Raw genomic sequence first — 27,535 nt, forward strand, 5'->3', positions numbered from 1 at the left:
ATACTGAGATCAGTATTTTCCTGCTTAGTAATGTAATGCATGCAATAACATGCAAAATTAGCAGGTTACTGTAACTTTAAAGTTTTAATCACACCGACAGTACAATGTATGTTTCTGATATTCCAAAGGGCACATCCATGCTAAATGGAAATTCTCTGAGTTTTTCTACTACACCAAAGTTGTACATACTTGACTAAACCTGTAACTGCAAACTGTAAACAACGCAAATTTAGAAAAGCGTATGACATTATTTTGAGGCTTACATTTATTTTCAAAGACTATGAAGGCATATATACCACTTCTTGGTGTATAGAAACATTAAACTCATCAATGGATTCAAAAACTTCTCAGAAAATCTAAGCAATCTAAGATGATTAGGGAACTACTGCATTTCTCCTATGAGGAGAAGCTGTGAGCATTCAGATTTTTTAGCCTAGAAAAGGCTCAGAGTGGATCTTACTGAATGTGGCACAGCAGTTTGCCCTGCATTTCATGCAGGAGGGTGTGCAAGGAGGAACGCAGGTGGCTCACTTTCTCTCTTCTGGGAGCAGTACTGTATTAAAAAGTTTGCATTGCAGTTTGCACAGGCAGAGCACTTGATCTCAGCCAGAACAGCGGTGACCTGACAGCTGAAACCAGGGGGTCAGGCTCTTTTCAGAGGAGGTGTAAAAAAGTAATTAAAGTATGGTTTGCATAACTCAATTTCCCATAGACTACTAACTTTATTAGCAAAATATTTTCAATAATGAAGAGAAGAACAATGAAATGTTAGAAGAACAATAAAATGAATAATAATAAAAAATGTTAATTTCACAGAGAGACACTGAACCTCCTTTACAAAAATATCTGGAAAAATTAAGTTACTCTAACTTTACAGTTAAAGATGCTGAAAAAATAAATCAACGAGAACAACAGACAACATGAAAAAAATGTAGAAGTTAAACACAGCAAATTAAATTGTCTTTAAAGAAAATACCTGGTTTGATATGAAGTGGATGTAGGATATCAACACTGTGTGGGGGAAAGATATAGAGCAGCTGATTTGTGAAATAAGCAGCCATGAACCGAGCCATGGACCGAATCACAGCCATAGCAGTTTCAGTATGAACGTTTGTTATCATCCACAGTTCATGCTGAGAATACTTAGTGTCTAAAAATAAATAAAACAGATGTCAGAACATGAAGGAAAATTGTTGAATGATAAAGTCGTTTTAACTTTTTAAAAAGTTATTATTAACAAAAACTATAGTATTATTTAATTTATTGATAAGTTTTCAGGACTTGAGAGCTACATCATTTTCACAAATTACTTGTTATACTAAAAGACTTATAGTTTCTAATGGTTTCTAATGTCTAGAGATGGACCACTAATATCCATGTTCAGATCAGAGCTGAATTAAAAACTTCAAATTTGGGAAGTCAGATGCCACATTACAGAATACAGATACAAGCATCTGCAAAAACAAATATCCCACTGTCAATTTCAGATTGGTGGCTAATCTTAAATCAACTATTTCAGCATATTGTATCATAAAAAAAAGTAAGATCAATACAAAAAGAAATTGCACCATGGACCCATTGCTTTTCTTATGCAAAGTCTTTTCTTCAGCAGATTTGAATCCAGAAATATTTTAACAGGCCACACTTTCACTGTACAGTGAAAGATGTTTGACTGCTTACTCCAACAAGGACATCTGAAAATCTGAAAAATATCTTTAAAGTTACTTAAAACACAAATCAGGCTTCCGTCCAGTGTAAAAAGAAAAGCATTATAATGCGTGTGTGGGTATATGAATTAAATATAAGGTTATCCAAACAGTATGAACATGCCCAACCAGTTTTATGTTATATAAACATACCAGAAAAATTTTCCATCTGACTCACTGATAGCTGTGATCGCCTTAGAATCTCTCCTACCAGATGATCACAGAGTCCTTGAGCCTCACATAAGTTATAATGATATAGGTGGCAAAATAATATAGCGAGGTAATATCTACTCTGAAGAAAACATGCTCTTCTCCCTCCTGCATTAAAACAGAAAAAAAAAGACCAGTTACGAAACAATAGCCCTCCCAAAAAGTCAGCAGGTCTTAAACTAAGTACTCCTCCTCTTCCAGAAACATATCTACACAAATACCTACTCTGGGAAGCTGAGTAGAAATAAGGAGCAGTTGTTCTATGATACACAGTCTTCTTTCAAACTGAAAACTTTAAGTTAATTATAATCCATAATGATTTCATTTCTAGAGATCTGGCAGTTCTCTAAACAATACAGTATGTAATTGTTAAGAGACAAAGACAGGACAGCTCAAGAAAGCCTATCTTTTAATGAAGAGCTGTCTAAAACACAAAGAGATTGCTTTGAGATTCACAAGGCTTTCAGTATTCTTCCTTCTTTCTGCACAATATTCTTTACTCTAATTAACTAGAAAAACAATTCTGAACATCCCTAGGAAGAAGTTCCAGAACATCTGTCTGAAAATAACTTCTAAATAAATTCCTGCCACAAATTTTATTTTGCTTTGTTTATCCTCAACCGCTAATACATTTGTTTTTACAGTCACTGCCATTGACTTTGTCTATCAGTTTTTCATTGTTACTTTCTTGTCAGAAGAACATACTTAGAATTCTCCTGTACTGAATTCTCTACAGCCATAGGAAAACTGGTATCAATGCAGAAATGCAAGGACTTTTCTCAACATAACTTTTGGCTGGTCCCTATTCAAACTCTGACTTAAATTGAAACGTGCACCCTTTGTCTGTTTTGCATTCCATTATAGAAAGGGCAGCAGAGAATCAAGAATAACTGCATACAGTGACAATACACACTCTCCCCTCCCACCACCAGCAAAAAGATTTCATCCCTTACCCTTTGCCTTGATTTCACAAAGACACCTTTTCCAAACATCCACAGATTCTCTGTATGAGCCTAAAAGGAATTTCTCCTCACCTACAAAAATCACATATAAAATAAATCAGAAATTCTACAAAGGTACCATTTTACATCTGTAAACATACAATCACTTCAGAATTACAGTTCTATGAAAAGTAAAATAATATGTACATCTCCATCATTTTTTTATTGTCACTGCTAAATAATTCTAGTGTATCTAAGAAAAGATGACTCCTGAATGTCCCTTTCACCCTCACACACCTCCTTTTCTTTATTGCTACATTGCTATTAAATGAAAAAAAAATCTTGGGTAATTTGGGTAATAATCACTCCTAAAAGGTTTTCACATTGTTACACGCAACAAGATTACAAATAGCATATATAGTTGGAAACGTCAGTTTTCAAGTTCCACAGTAGTGTATTACTGGGGGAAAAACATTTTCTGTTTTCAGACGTCTTATGATGTATAAACAGTTGTGTTTTTTTTTTTTTCACTGTAATAAAACAGTTGTAAAATTATTTCATATGCTTAGCCTATATATCGTTTTACTGTACAAGACTTTTGAAACAGTTCTGTGGACTGTTACACATTTCATTTCTCCACTTCTTTTCCTATTACATTTTTTAATTCACTGGGCAATTCTAAAATATTTTGACAGAAAGGTGGATTTTTACATCTGTATCTGTATTTCATGAAGTTATGGTGAAATGAACAGAAATATAGATAAAACTCTAAAGGAGCGCAGCTACCATGCAGAGAAGCAGAAAAACAGAAAAATCAGAAAAGAAAAGGCATGGACCAGTCAGCAACAGCTAGCTCAGATACTGGCTGGCTGATCTGCATGTGTGTCACTCCAGATCATCCAAAAACGTCCCATGACTATTCGGCAAACGGAAGACTAACAAAGAATGAGTGGAAAGGAAGAGCTGGAAACTGCACATTTTTGTTAAGGTGAATGAAAGAGATACAGAGGAGCTATTGTGTTGTATGGAGCAATACAGAAAGCAAAGCTCAAAGTATCATTTTTGGGAGAGAGACCAAAGATATGGAGAAGAAACAGAATCACAGCAGCAGACATAAGTAGGAAGCCTGACTTACTACTGTGCGGAAGATGGAGCACAGGACAGGATACTAGTAGATATGAAGTTTGGCTAAAATCACATCCTTCTAGCAAAATAAATGTCTTACATTAGGTCTATTACATTACATTGCATTGAACTGCATGATCAGCAGAGGCTGACTGCATTCACATACACTATACGTTCACATACACAGCCATCACACAAAATGACTACGATTTCTAAGTAGAAATCCAGTTAAGATAACCATCCTGTTATCCATCCACCTCAGAAGAAGTAAGATACTACAAACCAGACCTCACTTTCAGATTCTCTAGGACATGATTCAAAGCAAAATGCCAGTTTTTTTTTTTTTTTTTTTTTTTTTTTTTTAATTTAGCTTAGCAAGCTCTATAGCTTATAATATAACCTACAGGTGTGGGTATGTATACAGGTACATGAAGTATATTTAAAGAGAGTTCTGATCAGAATTTTAAGTTCAACTGCTAACTTATTTTTCAATCCAGTATTCATTGACTGTCATTGCTCGGACTTAATTTTTTAGTGTACAGTTAACTGTTCAGCTACTAACAGTCATAGTTCTTTCCAAAGTACTAACCAGCTATAGAATTAATCTTGAAGTGTTGTTCTAATAGCACTCCTGAAGACTGAAGAGTTGCTTGTATATGGCTTAAAAGCAATGAGACAACAGTCTCTTCTTCTGTATTCTTGTACGCATTTTTGTTCAGTTGGATCCAATAAGAAACCACTCTTTTATACAAGAACCGCCATAGGACAATCAACCTGTAGCTCAAGAAGTAAAACATGAAAAAAAAAAGAAAAGAAAAACTGGAGTTCAACTTACTTTTTTTTTAATCTTTTGCATTATATATTAAAGCAAACAAACAAACAAACACCCACCTGCTTTCCTCACTAGCAGGGGAAAAAATAAACATTTTTGCCCTGCATTTTGCTTTTTGACCAATCAACATTGGTCTGTCTTTACAAATTCAGAAGAATTAGTAACCTTCAAGCACCCAAACACCAGCTTTAAAGTGATTCCCTGCCTGTCTATACAACAGGAAAATTAAATAACACAGATAAACATCAAAACAGAACATCACTACCTTTATAAATGGTGAAATATACAATGCAAGCATAACAAAAAAAGCAAAGGCAGAACAGCTGTCTGCAGAACTTGTATCTAGGGCTACCAATTCCCTATAGCCCAACACAGTACTGTCAAATGTACCAGCTCAGATACATAATAAGCCTATTGATAACAGCAGATCCTGTTGACCTAAGGAAGATTACACAAGATCATACCACATCTGCAGTTTGTTATCTAGCACTTCTGCTTCCAATATTTATAGATACAGAGCCAGTCACTTTAATAAACGTACTAATCTGTACTTGCAGCACAATTAACCCAAAACGTGGATTATCGTGTCACAGATAATTGAAAGTGGCCTATCAAATTTACAGTGAGCTTAATTTTATATTTTAAGCTTATTAAATAAATACTTTCCAGTGCAGGAAGATGAAATTCGTGAGATACAATGCTTCTTAGGCATCTCGTTTGGAAATGAACAGTCTGCTTGAATGAGTAACATGCTTCAATTAATTAGATATCTGCAGCAGAAAAATATTCAGACAATAACAATGCTGGCTGGAAACTGGTAGGCCAGGACCTGAACCAGTGACTGAGCAGCTGGGAGTAGCCAGCCATGGGAACATAGGTGCAAGCAATTCACCCAGGGTCCACCCTTCCCTAAACTCATTTAAGGGCTAGTGGCTGAGTGGGAAACATCTTTACTTGGAGATCGCTTCCTTCTGGGAGTTTTCCAGCAAGCTCTTATCTTTGGAATGGGGTAAGATATGATATTCCTCTACTGTTACTGGCTTGTGACTACTGCCTTTCTTGAGGTATCCTAAAACTGATCAGAGGTAATTACATACCACTATTTCATACAATACCAATGTACTTTCCAAACAGTGGAATGCTCCAGACCATTTGTACCATTTCTATAATAGAGTACAAAGTTTGCTAACTAAAACTATAGATTACAAGCAAGCAGCCTTTTGGTTTCACTGAGTTCAGAACTTTTGCTTGGGAGGGAGGGGACTGGGTAAAAGACAGTAAAAATATCTTGAATTGTGAAACTTGCTTTGAGTTGTTAGTTCACAATTTATCTCTGAACTGATTGACAGTAATAAGTTACTGTAACTAAATCATATTCAGCTATAGGTCTAAGCCATCATCTGCATGAATTTAAAGATTATGCCCCCAGCACAAGATACAAAGCTCTTGAAAAAGGTCCAGAGGAGGGCCACTGAGATCATCAGGGGGCTGGAGCATCTCTTCTATGAAGAAGGGTTGAGGGAATTGGGATTGTTTAGCTTGGAGAAGGGAAGGCTCTGGGGAAACCTCACTGTGGCCTTCCAGTCCTTGAACAGAGAGTACAAACAGGAGAGGGAATTACTGTTTTCACGGGTTGATAGTGACAGGACAAGGGGTAATGGTTTTAAACTAAGACGGGGAGGTTTAGGTTGGATATTAGGGGAAGTTTTTCACCCAGAGGGTGGTGACACACTGGAACAGGTTGCCCAAGGAGGTTGTGGATGCCCCATCCCTGGAGGCATTCAAGGCCAGGCTGGATGTGGCTCTGGGCAGCCTGGTCTAGTGGTTGGTGACCCTGCACATAGCAGGGGGTTGAAACTAGATGATCTTTGAGGTTCTTTTCAACTCAGGCCATTCTATGATTATCATGCTTAACACAAAATGATCACAGCTTAACACAAAAGAAGCAAAAGAATTTTGTAATTACTATATAACTGTTCATACCTTTTTTCTGTTTTTTCATCACAGTTCAGTGCTTGAGGAAGCTCTCTAAGCAGAGATTTCAGTGAGCTGAATTCCTGAGTTGCACTCTCATCCAGAAATAGGAATATAGGCACAATGAATGAATCAAGCTCCACAAGACTATTAACACCAGGAGATGCAAACAAGTTCTCATACTGTGGAATGCAAGTGCTACTTAGAGTATGAGAAACCATCTTCAAAAGACAGAAGCATGCCAAAAGATTTTTTGAGAACAACTGATCTTGTTTCTGAACAAGCATAAGTTTTAGTGTTTGTAATGTCAGCTTTGCCACATGCCCAGTCATACCAGCTCTTGAATGCCAGTGCAAGACACTTAAACACAGCTGAAAGTACTTTAAAACACAATGAATCCAGTGAGAATTCTTCACAGATTTATTTAAAAATGCATCCTGGTTTAGTGAAGAGCATTCTACAAACTGAAGAATGTTGAAATAATGGGTAATGCAGCTTATTGTGTAATTCAGAAAAGTATCTCTTTCTTCAATATTTTTTGAAATCCCTATCTGCCATGCAGTAAGAAGACTTCTCTGAACAGAATTCAGTTCCGCTGGTAACTTGTCTTTCTCTTCAGTATTGTCTTTTGCATGAATAGTATCAAACATTGATGCAAATTCTATGTGGCCTTGATCAGCTTTATCAACAAAAGAATGGACTCTTTGGCTGAAGAGGCTAGAAGAGCTATTGTGAAACAGCTTTTCATCATCAGATTCATCTTCATAATCCTAAACCAGGGAAGAAAAAAAAAAAAAAAATCACCAAAACCAGTTTAATTCAAGCCTACTAGCAGAGCAGAGTCTGCGAAGAATCACCACTTAGTGAGTTTCACAAATAAAAGTTTTATTTGTAACTTGCTTAATTGCTAACACACCTAATCCATTTGCAGTTTCACTAGAGCACTTGTTAAAAATCTTATTTGGAGTAGTTATGCAGATAAAAATTAAATTACCAAACTAAAAAAAAAGAAGTCACAGCATAAGGACAGCAATTGTTTTCAAATGGGAAAGTGAAAACTTGTTTTTATTTAGCCTAGAATTAGAATTCTTTCCAGATAACTATAAAATATAATATCATTCAACAAAAGCTCAAAAAGCAAAAGCATGAAATGGAATTGAGAAAGGCTGTACAGCGACTTTGTAAGTATGGGCAAATGTAGAAAAACTACTACTTCAGGGGAAAAAAAAAAATCTTTACAGTTAGAATATCATATGAGGAAATCATTTGCCTAATCAGAAAAGGAAGAACATGATTACGTACCAGTAAGTCTGTGGTTTTCTGATTTGTTTCTGTTGTGTCCTCTTCCAGAAATTTTGGAACATTGAAAAAGAAGGAGGTATGGTTTTGCGTGTGTTTTAAAAGGCTGTCTTTTAAAGACAACAGGGATCGTAAACACAGATGTCTTCCTTTAGACTAAAAGAAACAATAATGCAAAACATTGTCTCTAAATCAAACTAAATATTTATGAAATAAAAAAAGGAAACTGATCTCATTTAAGAAGCCTCAGTTTTAAAGTCATAGACAGAAAGGGAGAACAGGTAAGGAGGTATATACATTCACAGAGAAACAAGCTATTATTTGGACATGCCTTGGAATTCTGCATTTTTCTTAGCATCTTTAAGTCATTAAGTCAGAGTAGAACATTACCTGCCAATGTTTTGAACCAACTCCACTGACAAAGAAATTCAGCAATTTTTTTTCACAAGATTACAAAAGAATATGCTGTGACTGTGCTCCTTACATTTTACTGAAATATTAATCAGACTTCATAGGAATACAGTTTCAGAGAAAGCTACATATTCGTGTTTTCCAGATCAACTCTCTTCTTGAAATGGCTTTCTAACTCAAAAGAATTTATACTAATTTCACAATAAACTGAGGTACTCTGCCTGAAAAACCACATTTTTATATATATGAAGTTTTATTTTACTTAACAATACATGTGAAAAACTCTTAACCCTACCTGGGAGTTCATCACATTCCTACGGATATTTTCAAGCCGTTGTGTTGAATCAAGCAAAAGGGATCTTAAAAATCCCACTGGTGAAACATTGTTATGAAATCTCAGCACTGTTATCATGAATCCATCAGAGACAATGAGGTAGGGTAATCTTGAGTGAGAAGCAACAGAAAATCTCTGTCTCATAAGATCACTTTCAGAAGCTGAAGATCCAAGTGTCTGACTAGAGTCTTGACACAAAGAATTGTGCTGCCTATTAAAATAAAGATACATTTCAACATAAGATGCAAAAATTAAGTGATAATCATTAATAGAATATAGAAGAAATAAGCTCATGTCCTCAGTTCCATGTCCTTCTTGTGCTGGGGGCCCCAGAACTGCATGCAGTACACCAGGTGGGGTCTCATTAGAGCAGAGTAGAGGGGAAGAATCACCTCCCTTGACCTGCTCATCACATTCATGATGCAACCCAGGATACAGTTAGCCTTCTGGGCTGCAAGTGCACACTGGTGACTCATGCTGAGTCTTTCATCAACCAACACCCCCAAATCCTTCTCCTCAGGGCTGCTCTTAAGCCATTCTCTGCCCCATCTGTATCTGTGCTTGGGATTGCCCTGACTCAGGCGCAGGACCTTGCCCTTGGCCTTGTTGAACTTCATGAGGTTCTCATGGGCCCACTTCTCTCTCAGAGCCTTTCCAGGTCCCTCTGGATAGGATCCCTGCCCTCCAGTATGTGAAGTGCACCACTCAGCTTGGTGTCATCTGCAAACTCCCTGAGGGTGCACTTGATCCTGCTGTCCATGTTGCCTACAAAGGTGTTAAACAGCACTAGTCCCAGCACCAATCCGTGATACCTTTTAAGGAAATACTTAAGTTTTCAAAAGATTAGCACTTTGAATAACACTGTTTATGCCAGCAAGATGCTAGGATTTTGCTGCATTTGTGACTTAGTTTATAATTTTTCTTTAAATTCACTAAGTAAAGTAATATGAAAATACTGCAAGCTGTTTAAGTATTAAATATTTTTCCCCAATCTGACTTTAAACCTCTCTATTGCACCCTCTTATTGCGTATGACAAGTGCTTGAAAATGAAAACCTATTTAACTTCTAGTAGTCGCGTATGAAAAATAAAAAACCCTCAAGATTTGAATATTGAAGTACCTTCATACATTCAATAAGTACCCATCATTAAGGTATTTTAATATGTTTTAGTAAATGAATTCTCAACCAGATGGTTTAAGAAGCTATTATAATACTTTTGAATGTTTTCATGAGATAAAACATTTTATGCTATTGGACTTTCAGAAATAACAGAAGTGAAAAGCTCAAAGTAACACATTATTGCAATAACATATCATTAATATATCATTGCTACTTATTAATACACACATATTTTCAATACAGTAATGTTTAGATTCTATTTTGTTTCTTCCAGGTGTTCAGAATGTGTTACTTTTTTGTAACCTCTGATGTATTTTCTAAGATGTTACTGAAGATCCTTATATCCCCCTATACAACCAGCAGCTGAATTTCAAAATTTAGAGAACTGGAGTACTTTAAATATTATTTAAGAAATCTTAGTTTTTGATCATGCACATCTTTTACAAGATCTGAGTTGGAAACATGGCAAAGTTCTGTAAGTAAAATTAAATAAGAATAGAGAAATATCACTGGATTAAAATAAATGTACACTTTTAGTGCTGGTATAAATTCAGTTTCTTTCCACATCACAAACACATGCTATTTTTAATTACTACCAAATTCAAACAACTGAAATAAAACAAGTCAAATAATGTATACTCACATTATCAGAATGCCAATTTTTCATCACGACAAACCCATTACAAGAAAGAGAAGAGAACTATGAATGAGAAACAGATATTGAAAGGAGACATAAAAAGTAAAAGACTGAACTTGAAAGATGAAGTTTAAATTTGCAGTAAGTATGTTTGAAAGTAAGATATGATAATCAGACAAAGATATATAGGTAATTTCAAATCCTTTTACCTGTATGTTATTAGTGGATGAATTGGAATAAACTCTGCTGGTCCAAATTCTACAGAACAGCCAGAAGTAATCAGGGTCAGCAATTCACCCATACCAGTCAACAAAATCAAAGACCCACGTTTTAACATGCAAGCCAAGAAAAGGCTATCAGGAGTCCAACTCATGTCACCAACCCAGTAAGACCTAGATAGGGCAGGAAAAATATTTTTTTCTGTCAAATCTCTGTATCAAATCTTAGGTTAACTATTAAAATAAACAAACACAAACAAAAACATCCCCCTCAAAGAAACAAACAAACAAAAGAAAACAAACAAGCAAGCAAGAAGCGCACAACAAAATCAGAAACAACATCCATTTCTTACCTGATAAACTTGGATGGGATAGTGCTGCTCTTGCTACTGCAACCTTTAACACTACCCGAAACAGTTAAAAAATTCAGGGTGTTTAAAAACAAAATTTGAGTTGCCTAAAATAAGAAAGTAAATGTTAAAAAGAAAAAACAGTTCATAAATGTTTACAGAAAAACTGTAGTTGTTTTAAAAGCAATTTATATTAGCAAGTTATGTGTTACATCTGATGTCTTGGAAATACTACTCCATGTCACTGTGCCACTGCATTTCAGTAATTAATATTATTTACATTATTTATTAGTTTGTATACTTAATTCTAGATTTGAAAAACAGTTAAAGATTGATTATATATTGAGTATGTAATAGATAGCATTTTGACTTTTTTTCTAAAACTCTCAAAATGCAACTTTTTCTGTTTGGTTGGCGAATAACTGAAGGTTTTAAAGACCGCATTATCCCATCCCCACGTGCTAAATACCGCACAGCATCAGCACTAAAATCTGCATCAGGATTTGGCTTCAGATTTAACCTGTTATTTGTTAGGAGGAATAACAGAATTTCATGCCTATCAATATAAATATGAATATAATCATGTGTACCAGTATGAATCTTGAAAATCACGTCTAATTAATTTCCTTTTACCAGTCTTCATTCAAGTGGAACTATTAAGTGGAACTATTGCTCATTATTCATACCTTAGGATCAATTTGGTTAACAGCTACTGCAAGAAAGAGACCATCTCTGGCAAATGCAGATAGCAAAGCTCCTCTTGACTTTATAGATACACATTGAGGCACTAAATTAACAAGAGAACAAGTCTGCTGTACCCAGTGGATCTGGTATGGCAAAGAACTGAATTTAAAAGAATAAAAACAAAACAAAACAACAACAAAAAAAAACCAACAAAAAGAGAGAATTCAGTTATGCTGAATGGACATTATAAATAAAACATGCCAGACAAGAACAGACATGAAACGTACAAGAAAAAGAAAAAAAACCAAAACACTAATTTCCTTCTTAAACCTTACAAATTAGAAGAATTTATAAAAATTTAAGCAGAACAATTTTTATGAAATAGAAGTTTAGGCTAATGCATAGAACATTTAAATAAATATAGATCCATGCTACAGAATTAAGAGACTAGCGTTCTAGCTAAGAATCTTCTCAGACAGCATAATGACATCTAACATAGGACTACTCAGGAGTATGAGTATGAAAATCAATGGTATGCTATTCTAAATAAAAAACCTAAGAAGATTCAAAACATGACAGGAAACAAAAGAGACTACAAAAACTAGCTGCATGTCAATGTAAACGTGTTCACATGCAGTTTTCAAATCTCACTGTAAAATATATTTTAATACAATCTTTCTCTTACGTTAGTGAACTTCAAATAACTTTGAGCGTACCTGGCATATTTAAAGCCATTTTCATGCCAACGAAGAATCAAAAATGTTAAAAGCAAACACTCGCCAGAGTAAAACACAAATGAGCACAAACAGCAATCACCCAGCACCTGTGAAGAAAAAAAAAAGACAAACTCCAAATCCTGGTTATACACGATTACTTATACATTAATCAAAGTAGCTACTGAGTTAAAATAACAAAATATTGTCATTCATGAATTTAAGGCAGGCAAGAATACACCATGCTAGATGAACTTTGATCTGACCCAGCAAGGCTGTTCTTACGTTGTCATTAAATCTCATACAAAATGAATGGTGAAATGTATATGTAACAAAGAGCCAATCATCACTTGCTCTAGCTTCTGCTGCTCAAACTTACTTTAGAGATGAGATGATTACTTTCAGGTGGGAATGACCAACCCCCATCCCACATGCAGCCCAGCTTCAGTGCACAGTAAAAAATACACAGCCATGCTTTCCTTTTTGATAAAGGAATTTGAGAACAGGCTTCAAGATTGCACCAAAAAAAAAAAAAGTATATATATATACTTTTTATATATATATGTATGGTTGGTTTTTTTTTTGTCTATTTGCAACTCCATTTTTGGTTGACATAAATACATGACCTGGGAATTTTCCAATGGAGACCATAGAGTGGCAATCAGACACTCATCTCAAAAATCTGACCAGGACTCTTTCATAAGCCCCATCTTACCAGATAAGAACATCCCTCCCTTCACAATCATGTCTTTTTCACGTCACCGTTTTTTGGCAGCACGCACATTGGTGGCCAACTGTTCTCAAGGATGAAGGACCAGAGGAGTGAAATTTCATCAAAAGTTTCTTGAGATCAAAAATTTCATCAAAAATCCTTGAGAGCTCACCAAGAATTGCAGGCACTGCCATGGAACCAGGGATTGATGCATTAGGTTCACAAAACCAAAACATATATCCCACTAGTTCTGTGTTGCTCTTTTTTTTGTTTGTTTTTAAAAAAATATAAAAGATTAAAATAAGTTTTATTACTTATATACATGAATTATTTAACATATTTTATGAGGGCTGCTAAAAATGTAATGCCTGCCATTTTATTACATCGGCCCATGGTGTCAGAGGCAGATGTTGGTGGTATGGCAGTGGAGGCTGAACCTTCCCACCAATATTCTGTTACATGTGTTTGCCATGTGACAGATGGCAGCAGAAGAGCAGTCTGACACAGAAGTGCAGAAGAAAAGGTGTGGAATCGCATTCTTCCATGTAGAAAAAATGGCACCCACTGACACTTATGAACAGTTAGGAGGTGGGAGCACAGTGAGGCAGCGTGTGGTGCATTTCAGCAGTGGTGACAGCAACAGTGGGTCCCCTTTGCTGGTGCAGATTTTCACTAGTGCAGCATGTAGGCTCCTATTCATTGCTGATGAAAATGCACAGCTAATGGTTGTGACTACACTGAAAATAGTGCTTTGTAGCTGAGATTTTGCTCTATCAAACAGTATTATTGCACTCTTCATGTGAGTTGTAATTTCCACAGAAACAAATATGAGGCACTAGTTTTGAAGCAGCCCTGTGTATGCAGCCCAAACCTATTTCTGTTCAATCACTGTGGTCCAGGCAAGCCAAAAGGTTGGATACCCATGCTTTAGGGCTTTTTTTTTTTTTTTTTTTTTTACCTCATTTTGTAAGAAAGTAGCATGAACTCCAACTTCTTTTTCTTCAGTAGAAGGTAATGTGACTGATTCACTTGGCAAAATTTGAGTCCACCGCCCAGAAAAGTTTTTATAAGAGAGTGTGTTTTCATATTCTGTGCTCTCCCACAAAAAGACACATGCTGTAGGAGTAGTTAATAGCGCCCTTCTGCCATCTTCAGACACATACAAATACAATCTCATCAAACACTCTAGAAAAAACAGTAAACACCAGAATTATTTTTGATCCTCTGCTAGATTTAGACTTAAAAAATAAAAGAACAGGAAAATTACTTTCACTTCTATCACAACAAACTCAAGCTGCCTCCTTAAGTACCTTTGATTTCCAACCTCATCATTAATACTAGACCTTTGGCAGCAGTGAAGTCAGAGGGGATGTCCATTCTTATGGATTTTGTGTTATCTTCCCCAGGAGACTCAACCATTAGAGCTGGTTTCTGAAATCGTCTTTCTTGAAATACCCCTTTCATGAAAATTACAAATAAATGCATAAAAGCTCTGCTTTTTTATTACCTTCAACTCCTAAATGCATGTATTCCCCAAAATGATAGATTGCTTCTACAATACTTCATTTTCTAACCTGATGTCAGTGAGATTACCCAGTAAGATGATACTTAGACAATATGCAACTTAGTACTAAATTTGCAAATATATGCCTTTGCAATATTCTCTCTTATTACTGTTTATCAGAAAATCTTTCCTAGAAAATAAACCTAACATGAAGCATATAGCAGTTAAATTAGATGTACGTCTTCTCCAAGATATATTTATAACCTAATGAAGGAATGTTTTTCAACAATTGATAACTAACCATTACAAACAAAATATATACTGCACTTAATGCTTTTTTTGCATTTAGAAAATCTGCATTATTTAAGTAACAAAAAGAACATTTGTCAAAGCTTAGCTTGCAGACAAGTAGATAGAAATGCAAAACAATGCTAGAATATAGCTTTTAACTTGTGCAAGAACAGTTTATAACAAACAGACTTTTGCCTCTACTTCATTTTTCAAAAGACAAACTGAAAACCACTTCACTTACCTTGTGCTACTGCAACTACCTTCCTAGCCTCTTCAATTGCTGGTATTAATTTTAAACAATCCTGGTCTTTATTCCAAAGAAATAACTCTCCTGTTGTAAGCAATCCTGCCAGCCAAGCACCTGTGTTCATCAGGGGAGAGATATTTTGAAGCACATTATTATGAAATACTTAACATTACTTCCTTTCCATTGTAGCCACAATTCTGAAGCTGAAAGTAAACTGGAATATATTTCAGGTATTGTATCTTTCTAAACCGTTAAAACTAAATATAGAATAGCTTGGGTTTATAATAAATGAAATAGTATACTTAACCATTTATTGACGTTGTTAAGACAACTACATTTTTTAACAATGACTGCAGCTGGGGAATTTTCTTCTTTGTCTTCCCTGATGCAAGATTAATTTCATTTATGTGTTTATCATCTAGAAGAAAAACAGCCTCTTTTTCCTGTTAAAAGAAAAGAGCATTTTAAAATAATTTCTACTAAGCCTGCAAAACATCAAAGAAACACATAAAAGAGTTAGAAAAAATAATGAAGAGGGAGAAAAGGAAAGTATGTTACAGCTTCATTCTTTGGCATATTTGCTTTACAGTATAACACAATGATCCTTATGTATTCCTTCCAACTTGGGACACACTATGATTCAAGTATCATATGCAGCATCAGCCTATTTCATTTCAACAGATTTTAAATCATTTAATGGAACTTAGAATCACTACAAAAAGTTATTCAAAGTATCTCAACTAAGTCACATGCCAACAAGCACAAGAACAGACACTCATTCCCTCATCCTGCCATGTTTAAAGTCAGATTTTTGCCACTGCTTTCAATCAGACCTTAGACAGTTCACCTAGTTAAATAGAAACCGTACATTACAAAAAGATAAAATCCAGCCTCATTTTAACAAGAAGGTTTAATAAAGCATCTTTCAACACGCAGTGAGGAATAGGAAAACCTTTTTGTTCAAAATTTTCAGTGACATACTGTAAAAAAAAAAAGGGCCTGAGAAACCAGAACCATCAAAGAACAGACCCGAGTATGGGGCACATCTTGTGAAGGACTCCCCACAGTTCATCTGAGCAGTACTGAAATGATCCAGCCTCAAGGCAAGCTTGGAAGATATCATTTTTATTTTCTGCAACTCCTAAGTGCAATGTGTTCAAATTAACCCCTTTTTTACCCTGCTCTCTGTAAACAGAAAGGTAAGTCTTACCTAAAGCTAACTACTCTTTAAAGAACGTGACTTCCTTTAGCCTCCTTTACACTTACCTGCCCAATCCAGGTGATGCGAGTCCACGGTTTCCTTTGTTTGATAGATGTAGACACGAGAACATCCAGCTTGACCTCCATCCTCATAAAACCTCTAGGTAACCATTATAAAGAAAACCAAATAATGTCTTTTCCACATACCTAAAGAGATATGGAAAGAAAAAAAAAAAAAGTTTTCATGCTTTTCAGAGGACAGCACACAGATTGTGGCAGCTTTCTGCTAAACCCGAGGAGAACTGACGCTTCCCAAACTAACCCTTGCTTCCACTCACACAGCTCACTGGCAGCACTTGAGCACAGCCATACAGGTTACGCATTGCGTTCCATAAGGAGTGAGAGAGAAAAGAGCACGGGGCACCAACACAAACGGCCACCAACGGCTGCCGGGCCAACGGACGGCGCGGACACAGCGCAGTGCGCATGCGCCGCCCTTCTCCCCCGCGGCCGCCTCCTCCGTGACGGAAGATCCCGTCATCGCGAGAGCACCGCTCCATTCCGCCCCACGGCCGGAGCGCTGTGTGTGAGAATGAGGCTGTCCGACGAGGTGCTCAGGAGGAGAGTAATGGTGGCACTGAGGGCCACGGCTGCACTCGATGACCTTAACAGTTTCCAGCCTTAACGGTCCTATGTCGCTAGAAGCACCTGTATTCTATAAACTGGAAAAAAAGCCTCTAATTTTGTGTCACTTCTCGACTTTTCGGCTTTTTGCCCACATCTGGAAACATTCCGTTGTGTAAACATGACGGTATACCATGAGAAGGTAAACGGACCAGGCAGGACTTGGGTCATCGCTCCTGTGGGGTATGGACAAAACTGCAGCCAGAACAGGATCGGTGTGCAAGAGATCCTTGGTGTGAAACAGCTACCTGCAAACGTATTTTGTATCAGCTGGAGAGTCTGCCTCACACGGAAAAACAGCTGCTTTGTTTTCCAGAACAGAAAGCAGTTCCTCTATTTAAATACTTTGTGAATGAACTTCAACACTGATAGAAAAGCCAATATTAAGACTTCATCTTTATTTTGCTTTAATAAGAGGTTAAAAAAAAAACAAAAAACAAAAAAACTAACAACCCAGGATTATTCTAATTTACGTGACACTTTACTGGGTGCAATCTAGCTGAAACCCACTGGAATTGACCAGGCAGTTTTTAGTGACACTTAACAGCTACACTTTCAACAAATCTCTAGGTTACAATAACAAGTAGTAGTAAAGATCATAAATGGTTAACTTGCCTGTGAATAAATGCCTTAAATCACCTTTTTTCCTATTAACTTCTTTTCCTATTTTTGAACACTTGTGGTATGTATATCAGTTACTCATTCTGTTGGGAAAAAAAAAAAAAAAACAACAAACAAAAAAAACCTATCTACTCTGCATGCATAGACAAATATATTTGCTTCTCCCTTAACTCCAATTTACATCAAAAGAGTTATTTGCATTAGAAAGCTAATTGTAAAAACTACCCACATAAACTGTTAATTTATTGTGCACAGTATACAGTTTATGTTACCAGGTATGTATACAACTCATGGGAACAAAACAGGGACAAAACATAAGTTTATTTGTAGAGTGAAAATTTAAAGGTCAGGAAGCACGAAGGCAAGATAAGGCACAGATGTTGCTCATTTTAAGGAACATATATAATTTGGTGCTTGTGTGCACATACTAAGAGTATAACTAATTTCTTTTTTTTTTTAAACAGAAAAAAAATGTTTATTAAAATGGAATAGGGAAAATAGTGTGACTTTAGTTTATTTATTAAACTGAAAGTTTAATACTTTCAGTTGCAGTGTGAATTAGGTTCCCAATTTCTGGACTTTTATCCCAAACATATTATTTACAGGTGACAGTGAAAGAGATAGCAGTGAAGCAATGAGCATCTTTTTCATTGAAAGACTTGCCAGTAATTCCCAGCTAGTTATGTTTGAATCACTAGTCCTTAACCTGACCATGTTTAAAACCTGACTCCACCAGCATATGCACTGGTCATATTCTTGCCTTTTTCAGTTGTCATTTGTTGTTGTATGTGTAAAACAGCTGTAAAGTAGGTTATAACTCTTACTTTTCTCCATTACCTTACGTTAAACAAAGAAAAAAGAAAATATTTTCCAAATATTTTTAATCTTCATGGGAAAAAACATACAATGCACTTTATTCCAACAGTATAAAAAAACGAGCTTTTCTGTAATTAAAAAATGTGGTAGTAGCAAAAGAAACTATTTTCCACATTCGCATTCTACAATTTGTAGATATGTTTAGATTAACAGGCAGACCACATAATCAATAATTGGCAGGAAATGCAACTCTCTTATAAATTCGATGAGCATTTGTTCTTCCAGAGATTCAGTGCAGACACCTGGAATTTCATTTCACAGTACATTTTATCTGTGTGATTTTTATTGTATTAGTCAATCAGTGAAGCCGCTCTAACTTAGCCTGTAGCGATTTAAAATTCCCAATGGTAGTCTGCACCATTAGCGTTGGGCTCATAGACTGAAGTTCAACCAGGTAACAGCTAACAGCATCCAAGCAAACGTTCGTGAATCGCCGCCTGTGAAAAAAACACAGAACTCAAAAGAATAGTTTCTGGATATAAGAATTCCACTGAAATAGAAGGTAAGCCTAACATTTTAATGGAACAATGTATCAGCTAGTCAACTACTTTTGTGTATCAATGGAACAATGTATCAGCTACTTTTAATTATTTAGCTCTTTCTTATAAAAAATGGTTTTATAACTCTAGTGCTTGTAAGCCAGCTATAATGCGAGAATAAATGAATCAAATTTGACAATATTCACAAATTCTAACAAGATAGAATGTTTACCATAGAAAGCCCAAAAAAGGAAGGCAGATAAACTATGTATTTGAACAGGGAATATTTGCATGTGTATTTTCCAACACAATTACAAAAATCGATCTTAAGAAGAGTTAGATTCTGCTCTTCTTTCTGAGGCAGGATAGTACTAACAAGTTTTTATAGTCTATTCACAAAAACTGTAAACACTAGAGATTCTACAGAATACACACATTTATTGACGTACATTAACTATTCTTTTAGTTGGCACTTTTTTCCAATGCCAAATTTAAATTCTTTCTTGTCATGTATTAAGCTAAATTTTAGTCTTGGAGAATGATTAGTCACCAGCCTTTTAAAAACAATTTGGGAAGATTTGTATCCATCTTTAGTCTTCTCCAGAATACAAAACCTGAGTGCTTCCAGTCTTTATTCAAGAAACTTTACAGTGTTTAATTCATTCATTCATTCATTCATTCATTCATTCATTCATTCATTCAAAAAAAAAAAGACCTATTTCTCACTCTTCCGCACTATTTCCAGATTCCCTCCAATTTGTCTGTATTGCTCCTTAAAGTGTATTGTCAAAAATTTTACAATAATACTGCCACTTTCTCCTCAATCTGCCACTGAGAAAATAATTTTTATTGAGTCAGTTTTACAGGGAAGACCCTACAAGTTCCCACTAGCTGATAAAAAATTAGGAGTCTCGGTCATTACTATCTGAAAACAAACACTAACAATTCACCCAGAAGAAAAGAAGAAAAGCTTTGTGAATAGCTGAAGTGCACTGATTTAGGATATTTTATATATTTTATTGTATACTTCGTTAGGATATAACTGCTCTTTTTACCTCATAAGTACTCTGCTTGGATCTTGTACGTATCCTGACAATAATACATGAATACACTCCAATAGATGCAAGGGCTTTTTCATTCTATTCCAGTAGGGGTCCTAAAAGAGATTGCAAACTATTAAGATGAATATTAATGAAAAAAACCAAACGAAACAGTTCAACAGATGCATACAAATGGTTAGCTTTGATATTCTTTCACTGTAGCAAAAATATAAGGTAAGTGGGACTTCTGTCTTAACCTACATTAAATCTGTATTTTGAGCGCTGTTTTTAAGTTTGAATACTAAAATCTTACAGAAATTTAACTCAATTTTCCATTATCTAAGATTCTGAAAAGAGATTTTACAACATTTTGCATTCCTTACATTAAGGAACCCACGCGAAAAGAAAACATTCAATGTTTTCATTCAGAAAACTTGTTTTAAAAAGCAGAATTTAAAAATGTAACTCTTTGTTAATTACGCCTGTTGCACTGACTATATTGGCTACACAGCAGATTTTAGTCATGAATAGGAAAGAAATGAAATTAATACATTCAAAATTTGGCATTCCTTCTGCAGCATAACAATTCTAATCCTACTTAATTCTAAATCAGATGTAGATGAAGTAAAAAATTAAGAAAATCTAAACAATCTTTTCTTATAGTTTAGAGCTAAAATATATAAAATCAAAAGATGAACAGCAGCACGAGAAGTCTTTGAGTGAGAAACAGGTAACAAAAGCTATGAAGTTGGTATTTTGATATAATCACACCGAATACTATTCTGTGTTTCCTGTCAGAGTTAGACTTTGCAAGTAGCTGAACTACTTATTTTGTGTGTGTGGCTATTTTCCTTACCCGTGCTTTAAACAACTGGTCATATACTTCAAGCAGCCTTGGCAATGGTACACCGATTTCTTGCATGGTGTATGTTACAAAACCTACATCCCAGTTCAAAGCACAGACTTGTTGCTCTAGGAACTGCACCAAAAAATCTGAAGGAAAAAAAAAAAGGGATACTTAGATTCCAACTGTTAATGGCAGTCTAGCAAAAAGATCATTCAAAAGTTAGTAGCTCCAAGTCTGATTTTCTGTCTTTTGCATTCTTGCTGGCACCTTTCACCTGTGAAGTATATGCAACAGTTTCCTCAAATCTGTAGAAGGAAAAGGATATGCAATTCCTAACTACCTTCAAAGATGGTTTTAAGCTATCAGCAATGCGTGAGAGGAATTATTCAGAGTGAACTCTTTATTATAATTCTGATACCAAACTATGTTGTTAAGAGAAGTTCATCAACTATTGTTACAGCACAAAACACACTACCATTTCATTTGGTAGAATAATTAGCTCTATATGCAAAACTACAACATCTTTATCATGTTTAAGAGTCAGTAATAATAACCTGATATTGTAAAAAATACTGTAGTGAGATAGTTTCCCAATTTTTATATAATACCACACTGTCAGAGTGCCCAAGCATCTCAAAAGCAGAAAGAACCTCCAAAAGATTCACAGGTCTTCTGAATTCTGTTTTTGAATTTGCCTCTGCAGTCAACAACAGATGCATCAGTAGACAGCAGACAAATGTGGTGGCCTAAAATCTTATTACATGTGTAAGTACACATTTTGACTTGGTACTTTGATACAAACAAACTTAATTACTTTGTGATTTACATAGCCATCCAAATGTAACTTGCTGACCTCTAAGCTTCATTTACTTCCAATTCATCATAAAAACCTGTAAAGTCTGCTTAAATCTCTAAATAAATTTAGGAAAAAATACAACTGTAAAACTTTTAATGGTTTTGCAAACACACAATTATACAGTATTTACAAGATTAGAGGCAACAATTTCTACTTTTCATCTAACCTCCCTCTTCTAAGTCCCTCATCAAAGTTACTATAATAATGAACTAATTGTAAGAACAATGCATTTGCTTCTAAGTTCTTGGATAAAAAGGAAAGGCACCACCTAACTACCGTGATGATCAGCTCCATTAATACTATTAGTTGAAATAACGCATTGCTCCAGCAGATACAGTGAAAAATTTCACAAGAAAATATGTCAATTAAGAATTATAAGCACTGGAAGAAATAAAATTTTAATCATTCTTTCCTTTTATAAGATTTAAAAAAAAGACTGAAATTTCTTAAGTTACAGCCTTTTTAAAGAGGCCAGAAAAATTTGAGACCCATTCAAGTAATACATATATTTATACATTGCGCAGGCTAAAGCACTTGCCTAAAGGAAAGTAACGAGGTGTGCCAGCATATATCTTTCCAAGCAATGCCATCTTTAGACTAAGTGCTTGCATTCTGTCAGCAGGGCTCAGAGACACACTGTCACTCAACTCTGAAAGCAAAAAAATCATTTAGTGAGATGTTGAGAAACATAAGAAGTTCCACACTAGAGATGACTATACTGAGATACTTAAATTTACTTCAGCACTGCAAAAATATTATGCTACATATGTCAAAGCAAAGTCAACAGACTTAAGTGAAAGGATGCATGCATGTATTTTCAAATATTTCTATGCTTCTTTGAAGTTCCATACAATTCTACTTAAAAAAACAAAAACAAACAAACAAAAAACAACAAACAAACAAAAATTCACACAACATTCAAAACCCAAAACTACATAGCTTTTTTCTCAAATCACTGCCAGTGTTGTTTGCCCAATGGCAACCTTGGTACAAAACCCAAGGAAAAAAAAAGGCCGGGGGGGAAGAGCAAATTACGCACTCGTGGTACATATGGAGACAGATTATCACGTGTGAGTGGCCAGGCTTGCCAAGTAGTGCCCAGTACTCTGCTCCTCTAAACATGGATGAAAAAAAACACTGCTACCGCTGCTGTCAATGTTATAAAAACACTGAACTCCCTTAAAATTCTTTAGCTTTTGCCATTTTTTGCCACTTTTGCCACTTAACATTTTAATTAGAATTTCCTAATACTGAAACCTTCAGATAAAATTTCACAGTTATGCATCCATACATAATGGGAACTAAGAAAATGTTAAGATGGAACAATATTTTAATTATCTGGAATTGATAATTCAAGCTACTAACGCAATATGCTTCAACATATACCCTTTATGCACTCAAACCACTGGTATAAACTTTAATGAATTATGCCTATCAAATAAGTTACAGAATATTCCAGAAAAGATGTGCCTAACCTTATCACCAGCTTATCAGTAGCAATGCTTAATGACTCTTAAAAGCTTTTATTTTGCTGTTTTCCTATAATTCTAGCTTGTACCAGTCTTGGTCCATTAAGACCTACCTTTCTCAATGATTTCTTGCCAGAGAGTTTGCACTAAGATAGGATCAGAATGACCTGCACAATGTATAATTGCAAGCTTACACTCTGAGAGCTTAAAGGGGTCAGCAAATTCTCCATAAAGCTGAAAAACAAACAAACAAACAAAAAAACCAAGAGACCAGGTTTGACATTTCAAGTAAAGAGAAAACTTGGAAAATTTTAAGATCAATTTTTCCCTATCTTATATGGTAGACATATGGTATATAAAAAAGGCATACTTTAAATAACTGTTGTCAAGTGCAACATTAAAATGATTTATTTTTTTTATTTAGTATAAATAGTTTAACTTCTTAAATATAATTCTTATTTTTCCATGAAGATACAATTAAGAATGCTATTTTCCAACATGATGCTCCAAGAAATCAAGAACTCTGAAGCTTAAAGTAGAAAAAACACATGGAAGAAATTGAATTACAGATGACTGAAGGAATATCAAAATGACAAAGAGTCTAACATAGGCATTCTGAGACCAGGAATGCCAAACTCTCTCAAATGTTCTGCTCAGTATTAGAACATTCTTTGCACAGCACTCCCCTTAGTCCCCAAATGTGATAAACTGACATTTAATACAGAGAAATTTCTGACTACCTTTGTTATATCCATCAGCTCAGCATCAAGCTGGGAGACTGCATCTTGCACTGAAGAATGATGGGAATACTGCCGTTGTAACGTTTCTTGTATTTGAAGCTGGATCCTTGCAACCTTGTGTAGAAACCATTTCAAGATTAACTTAATCAAATCTGAAGAAAACACTCAGTATTAACTTTAGCTTATTTAAATGTAGCTGTGCTACTGTTTTACCTCAGATTATCAGCTGCTTAATTTAATCACATTGGGAGCAAAGTACAGAAAATAGTTTTGGCAGATTTGGTTAAAAAAATATATATATATAAATGCCATGTGTTAATGAGACCAAGTGCAATAATACACAGAAAGTGTAGCTTAAATAAATTATTTGTCTTACATCCATTTTCTCCTCTAGTTCATGTAAGAATTCCCCATCTGCAGCTATAGAGGATATGGCAGTGGAACTTTTGGCACTCAAAATAGCACGTGCAATGTATTCAAGACGCTGCTGAAGAGAAATTTCTGTGCTGCAAAACAAACATTATAATGCAAAATGAGTACCTAATAAAATTATCAAAGAATTAATTATATTCTAACTAGACCCTGGAAGTTAGCTAGCATTCATTCCTGATTTTACTGAGTCACGCAAAAAATTATACTTGAACCATTTAACACTTTCTTTATACTGGCAGTTACTGCGTTCTACTCAACCAGCTGCTCTACACTTATACTACTGCATTACAAAATTCTGCATCAGAAATTACTACTTCACATACCATACTTTAAACAGGAAATACTTTGTAAGTTAATGTATGATACATAAAGTTTTTCTTTTTTTTCCAAAAAAGTCATGGGTTAAAAGCTAATTATTCCTTTAATTTAGATTTTTTTAAAACAGCAAATGACTAAAAAAAGGCATTGGCCTTGGCTTTAATTTTCTTTTATATTTTCAACTACATCAATATATAAAATAAATCCCACGTGATCCATACCTATGTAGGTCAGCTAATTTAGCCAAGACTCTGGCTGCATTACTAAAATTTCTGTTCTTTTCAAAATATCTCCACAGCAAATCCATATAACGGACTTTGTTTTGGTCAATCTTGGTCATCCTCACAAGGTAAGGTTCCAAAAAGGGGGCAGTCACCTGAAAAGGTTAAAAAGACAACAATTATCCTCTTGCTCTTTCTTTTAAAGCATCAGGATTATTACAATGCACTTGTCTATTCAGTGGCACCATCCAACAGATTATTCCCCAAATATAGCTCACCTGTAGCAGTTTGTCAGCCAAGTCAACTTGTATCAACCAGTTGTAAAGCGCAATACTAAAGAGTTCATCTGTTGAACGCTGCGCTAGCTTTAGCATTTGTTCAAACTAGAGACAAAAGAAAAGACAAAATGTGGTATTCCTGTAGACATTATGTTACATCAAATACTGAATATGTAAATGTAAACATTTAATTTGTTATGTACATATCATTGATTTTATTAACACTCTGAAATAAACCGGTACATGATAAATCCTAACTTTTTTCTGTTTTACAAAAACATTCCAAATATGGGGTCTCTTTTATAGATAATAAGTGGTTTAACACTTAAAATCACACTACTTTCTAGTATTCAGTCATGATTTTTCTTTCCAATTTCTTACATGGTGTCCTGCTTCTTCATTGCTTAGCATGTTGGGGTCAGATGACAACACTGGAGGACCTGGCTTTTTAGGCACACTGGGAGACTGGGGAGCAGCTTTACTTTGATTCACTAACTCTTGAAGGGTGTCAGTTATACACTTGTAGCTGTTTAATCTGTAAATAAAGTAAAAGAAGATTGAAGCCACACAATATTAACTACCTTCTAAATTTCATTATTGCATGTCTTTGTAGACGTCATTACTAAAATATGTGAATTTTTATTTTTTTTATTATCAGGTTCTTCACACAATCTAGTTTGGTCTCAAGTCATCTTTCTAACAAACACTTCTGTAATGACCAGATCACAGTGTTTTCTGTATGTACCAGTTTACCCTCTGTTTCAAACTAAGTTGTTGCCATATTAATGATAATCTAGGAAAGTAAGTTGTGCAAAACCATCTCTAATGCATATATTTTTCTGAAATGCTTGCTTGTCATTACCCTTCATGCCTTCCCCAAAGGGGCTCATTTCTAGTCACTTGAAATCGTGGCCCCTACAAAATGCTAAGAAGGTATCCTGAAAACTTGCCTCTCTTGAAAAGCTTGGAGCCCAACAGCATCCTCCTCTGGTTCTCCATTTTTATAGAAATGAAGGCCAAGACCTTGGGGATCTTTCTTCTCAGCAGCAGTAAGAGACAGTTCTACTACTCCCTCATAGAAACGCACTATGAATAAAAATAAATAAATAAACAAAAAACACCCCAGAAATTATTGCGTTAAACCTATGACAAATCAGTGATGTCAAATACTACCCCTTTTTATCATAAAATATCTCTGAACATAAACGATCAGAGATGTTCACTCTGATCTGTATCTTAGAAAGGTTTATGCCCATTCCTAACCTGTGGGATTACATACAAGTCTGAAGTTGCTAATTTGTAGAGCAGAGGCTGAAATCTTGATTGTTAAAAGAGTTATATCTACATTTAAATACTGTACTAGTTCTGGTAGACAAAACAGGATTTAGAACTATCTTTCAAACAGTATGTTTGGTTTAAAATCTCATCTGCTAAAATACCATGGTTTGCCCTCTGCTTACATGCAGCCAAAAAAATTTGCTAATAACATTATTACCACATGTATCTAAGAAATGCAAACTGCACTGTGAAGTAAGTGGACGGGAATGCGTCTATACAGAAATGTTCCTTTTTCATTTGCAGGTAAAACCTAGAATAGCTTTAAAAATAAGAGGTTGAGAGATACTAATTTTGAAAGTTACTCGGAAGTAAATTTATGAGAAAGCATCATTGTAAGATTATTTAGAAGTTAGAAAACAAAACAAAAAAAGCAAGATGGTGTAAAATGATACAACTTGTTAGCAGAAAAAGATCAGTGATTGATTCTTACCTTGCCTATATTGCGCACAAACATTAGCAAGGTCTACTTGATTGCTGATCTTTTGGTATTCTTTCAGTGACTCTCTTAGCATTTTCTCTTTTTCCAATTTGTTTTGAGCCTGTCGAGACCGCTGAAGCAATTCATTTGCCTACATACAAATGAGGGGAAAATGAAAACTCGTCATGAAACTTGAGTTAGTGAGTTACGACAACAAGTTTCAAAGCAGAATCAATTAAAAACACACAAAACTGTCAAAAACACTTCCTCTTGTCAGTACATAATAGCAACTTTCCAGCATAAGGACTGTGCAACTGCATTAGAGACAAGGACTTTCTAGTCTGGGTACTTGTGAAGACAAGATTTAACCATTTCCCCTGTGTTCTCCTCTCAACAGTTACTTTTGCTGA

At 35.2% G+C, this 27,535-nt stretch overlaps 2 protein-coding genes across 11 annotated transcripts in view; both read right to left on the bottom strand.

Moving 5' to 3' along the window:
* Positions 1 to 16,974, bottom strand: part of CPLANE1 (ciliogenesis and planar polarity effector 1) — a 63,891-nt gene extending 46,917 nt beyond the window's left edge. For 8 of the 10 annotated variants that reach the window (XM_040656547.2, XM_040656546.2, XM_040656543.2 and 5 more), the window contains exons 1-16: positions 16,847 to 16,974; positions 16,575 to 16,715; positions 15,616 to 15,751; positions 15,303 to 15,422; positions 14,225 to 14,451; positions 12,558 to 12,664; positions 11,844 to 12,000; positions 11,161 to 11,264; positions 10,799 to 10,981; positions 8,794 to 9,043; positions 8,091 to 8,243; positions 6,798 to 7,558; positions 4,572 to 4,756; positions 2,870 to 2,950; positions 1,860 to 2,024; positions 977 to 1,150 (exon numbers count right to left, since the gene is read on the bottom strand). In XM_040656547.2, coding sequence (XP_040512481.1) covers positions 977 to 1,150; positions 1,860 to 2,024; positions 2,870 to 2,950; positions 4,572 to 4,756; positions 6,798 to 7,558; positions 8,091 to 8,243; positions 8,794 to 9,043; positions 10,799 to 10,981; positions 11,161 to 11,264; positions 11,844 to 12,000; positions 12,558 to 12,664; positions 14,225 to 14,451; positions 15,303 to 15,422; positions 15,616 to 15,751; positions 16,575 to 16,661 — 2,890 coding nt within the window. In that variant the 5' untranslated portion in view covers positions 16,662 to 16,715; positions 16,847 to 16,974. Of the gene's footprint in view, positions 1 to 976; positions 1,151 to 1,859; positions 2,025 to 2,869; positions 2,951 to 4,571; positions 4,757 to 6,797; positions 7,559 to 8,090; positions 8,244 to 8,793; positions 9,044 to 10,798; positions 10,982 to 11,160; positions 11,265 to 11,843; positions 12,001 to 12,557; positions 12,665 to 14,224; positions 14,452 to 15,302; positions 15,423 to 15,615; positions 15,752 to 16,574; positions 16,716 to 16,830 lie in introns of those variants that run through there. The other 2 variants (XM_040656542.2, XM_040656550.1) reach the window with 2 other exon arrangements.
* Positions 16,975 to 18,677: 1,703 nt separating this feature from the next.
* Positions 18,678 to 27,535, bottom strand: part of NUP155 (nucleoporin 155) — a 31,332-nt gene continuing 22,474 nt past the window's right edge. Inside the window, exons 24-35 of the mRNA XM_004937197.5 lie at positions 27,138 to 27,276; positions 26,320 to 26,455; positions 25,751 to 25,904; positions 25,370 to 25,474; positions 25,092 to 25,246; positions 24,497 to 24,626; positions 24,121 to 24,234; positions 23,494 to 23,614; positions 22,450 to 22,560; positions 21,065 to 21,201; positions 20,224 to 20,324; positions 18,678 to 19,126 (exon numbers count right to left, since the gene is read on the bottom strand). Of these exons, the coding sequence (XP_004937254.1) occupies positions 18,988 to 19,126; positions 20,224 to 20,324; positions 21,065 to 21,201; positions 22,450 to 22,560; positions 23,494 to 23,614; positions 24,121 to 24,234; positions 24,497 to 24,626; positions 25,092 to 25,246; positions 25,370 to 25,474; positions 25,751 to 25,904; positions 26,320 to 26,455; positions 27,138 to 27,276 (1,542 nt within the window). The 3' untranslated portion in view covers positions 18,678 to 18,987. The remainder of the gene's footprint in view (positions 19,127 to 20,223; positions 20,325 to 21,064; positions 21,202 to 22,449; positions 22,561 to 23,493; positions 23,615 to 24,120; positions 24,235 to 24,496; positions 24,627 to 25,091; positions 25,247 to 25,369; positions 25,475 to 25,750; positions 25,905 to 26,319; positions 26,456 to 27,137; positions 27,277 to 27,535) is intronic.

The sequence above is a fragment of the Gallus gallus genome, chromosome Z (assembly GCF_016699485.2).
Source record: "Gallus gallus isolate bGalGal1 chromosome Z, bGalGal1.mat.broiler.GRCg7b, whole genome shotgun sequence".
NCBI lineage: Eukaryota > Metazoa > Chordata > Aves > Galliformes > Phasianidae > Gallus > Gallus gallus.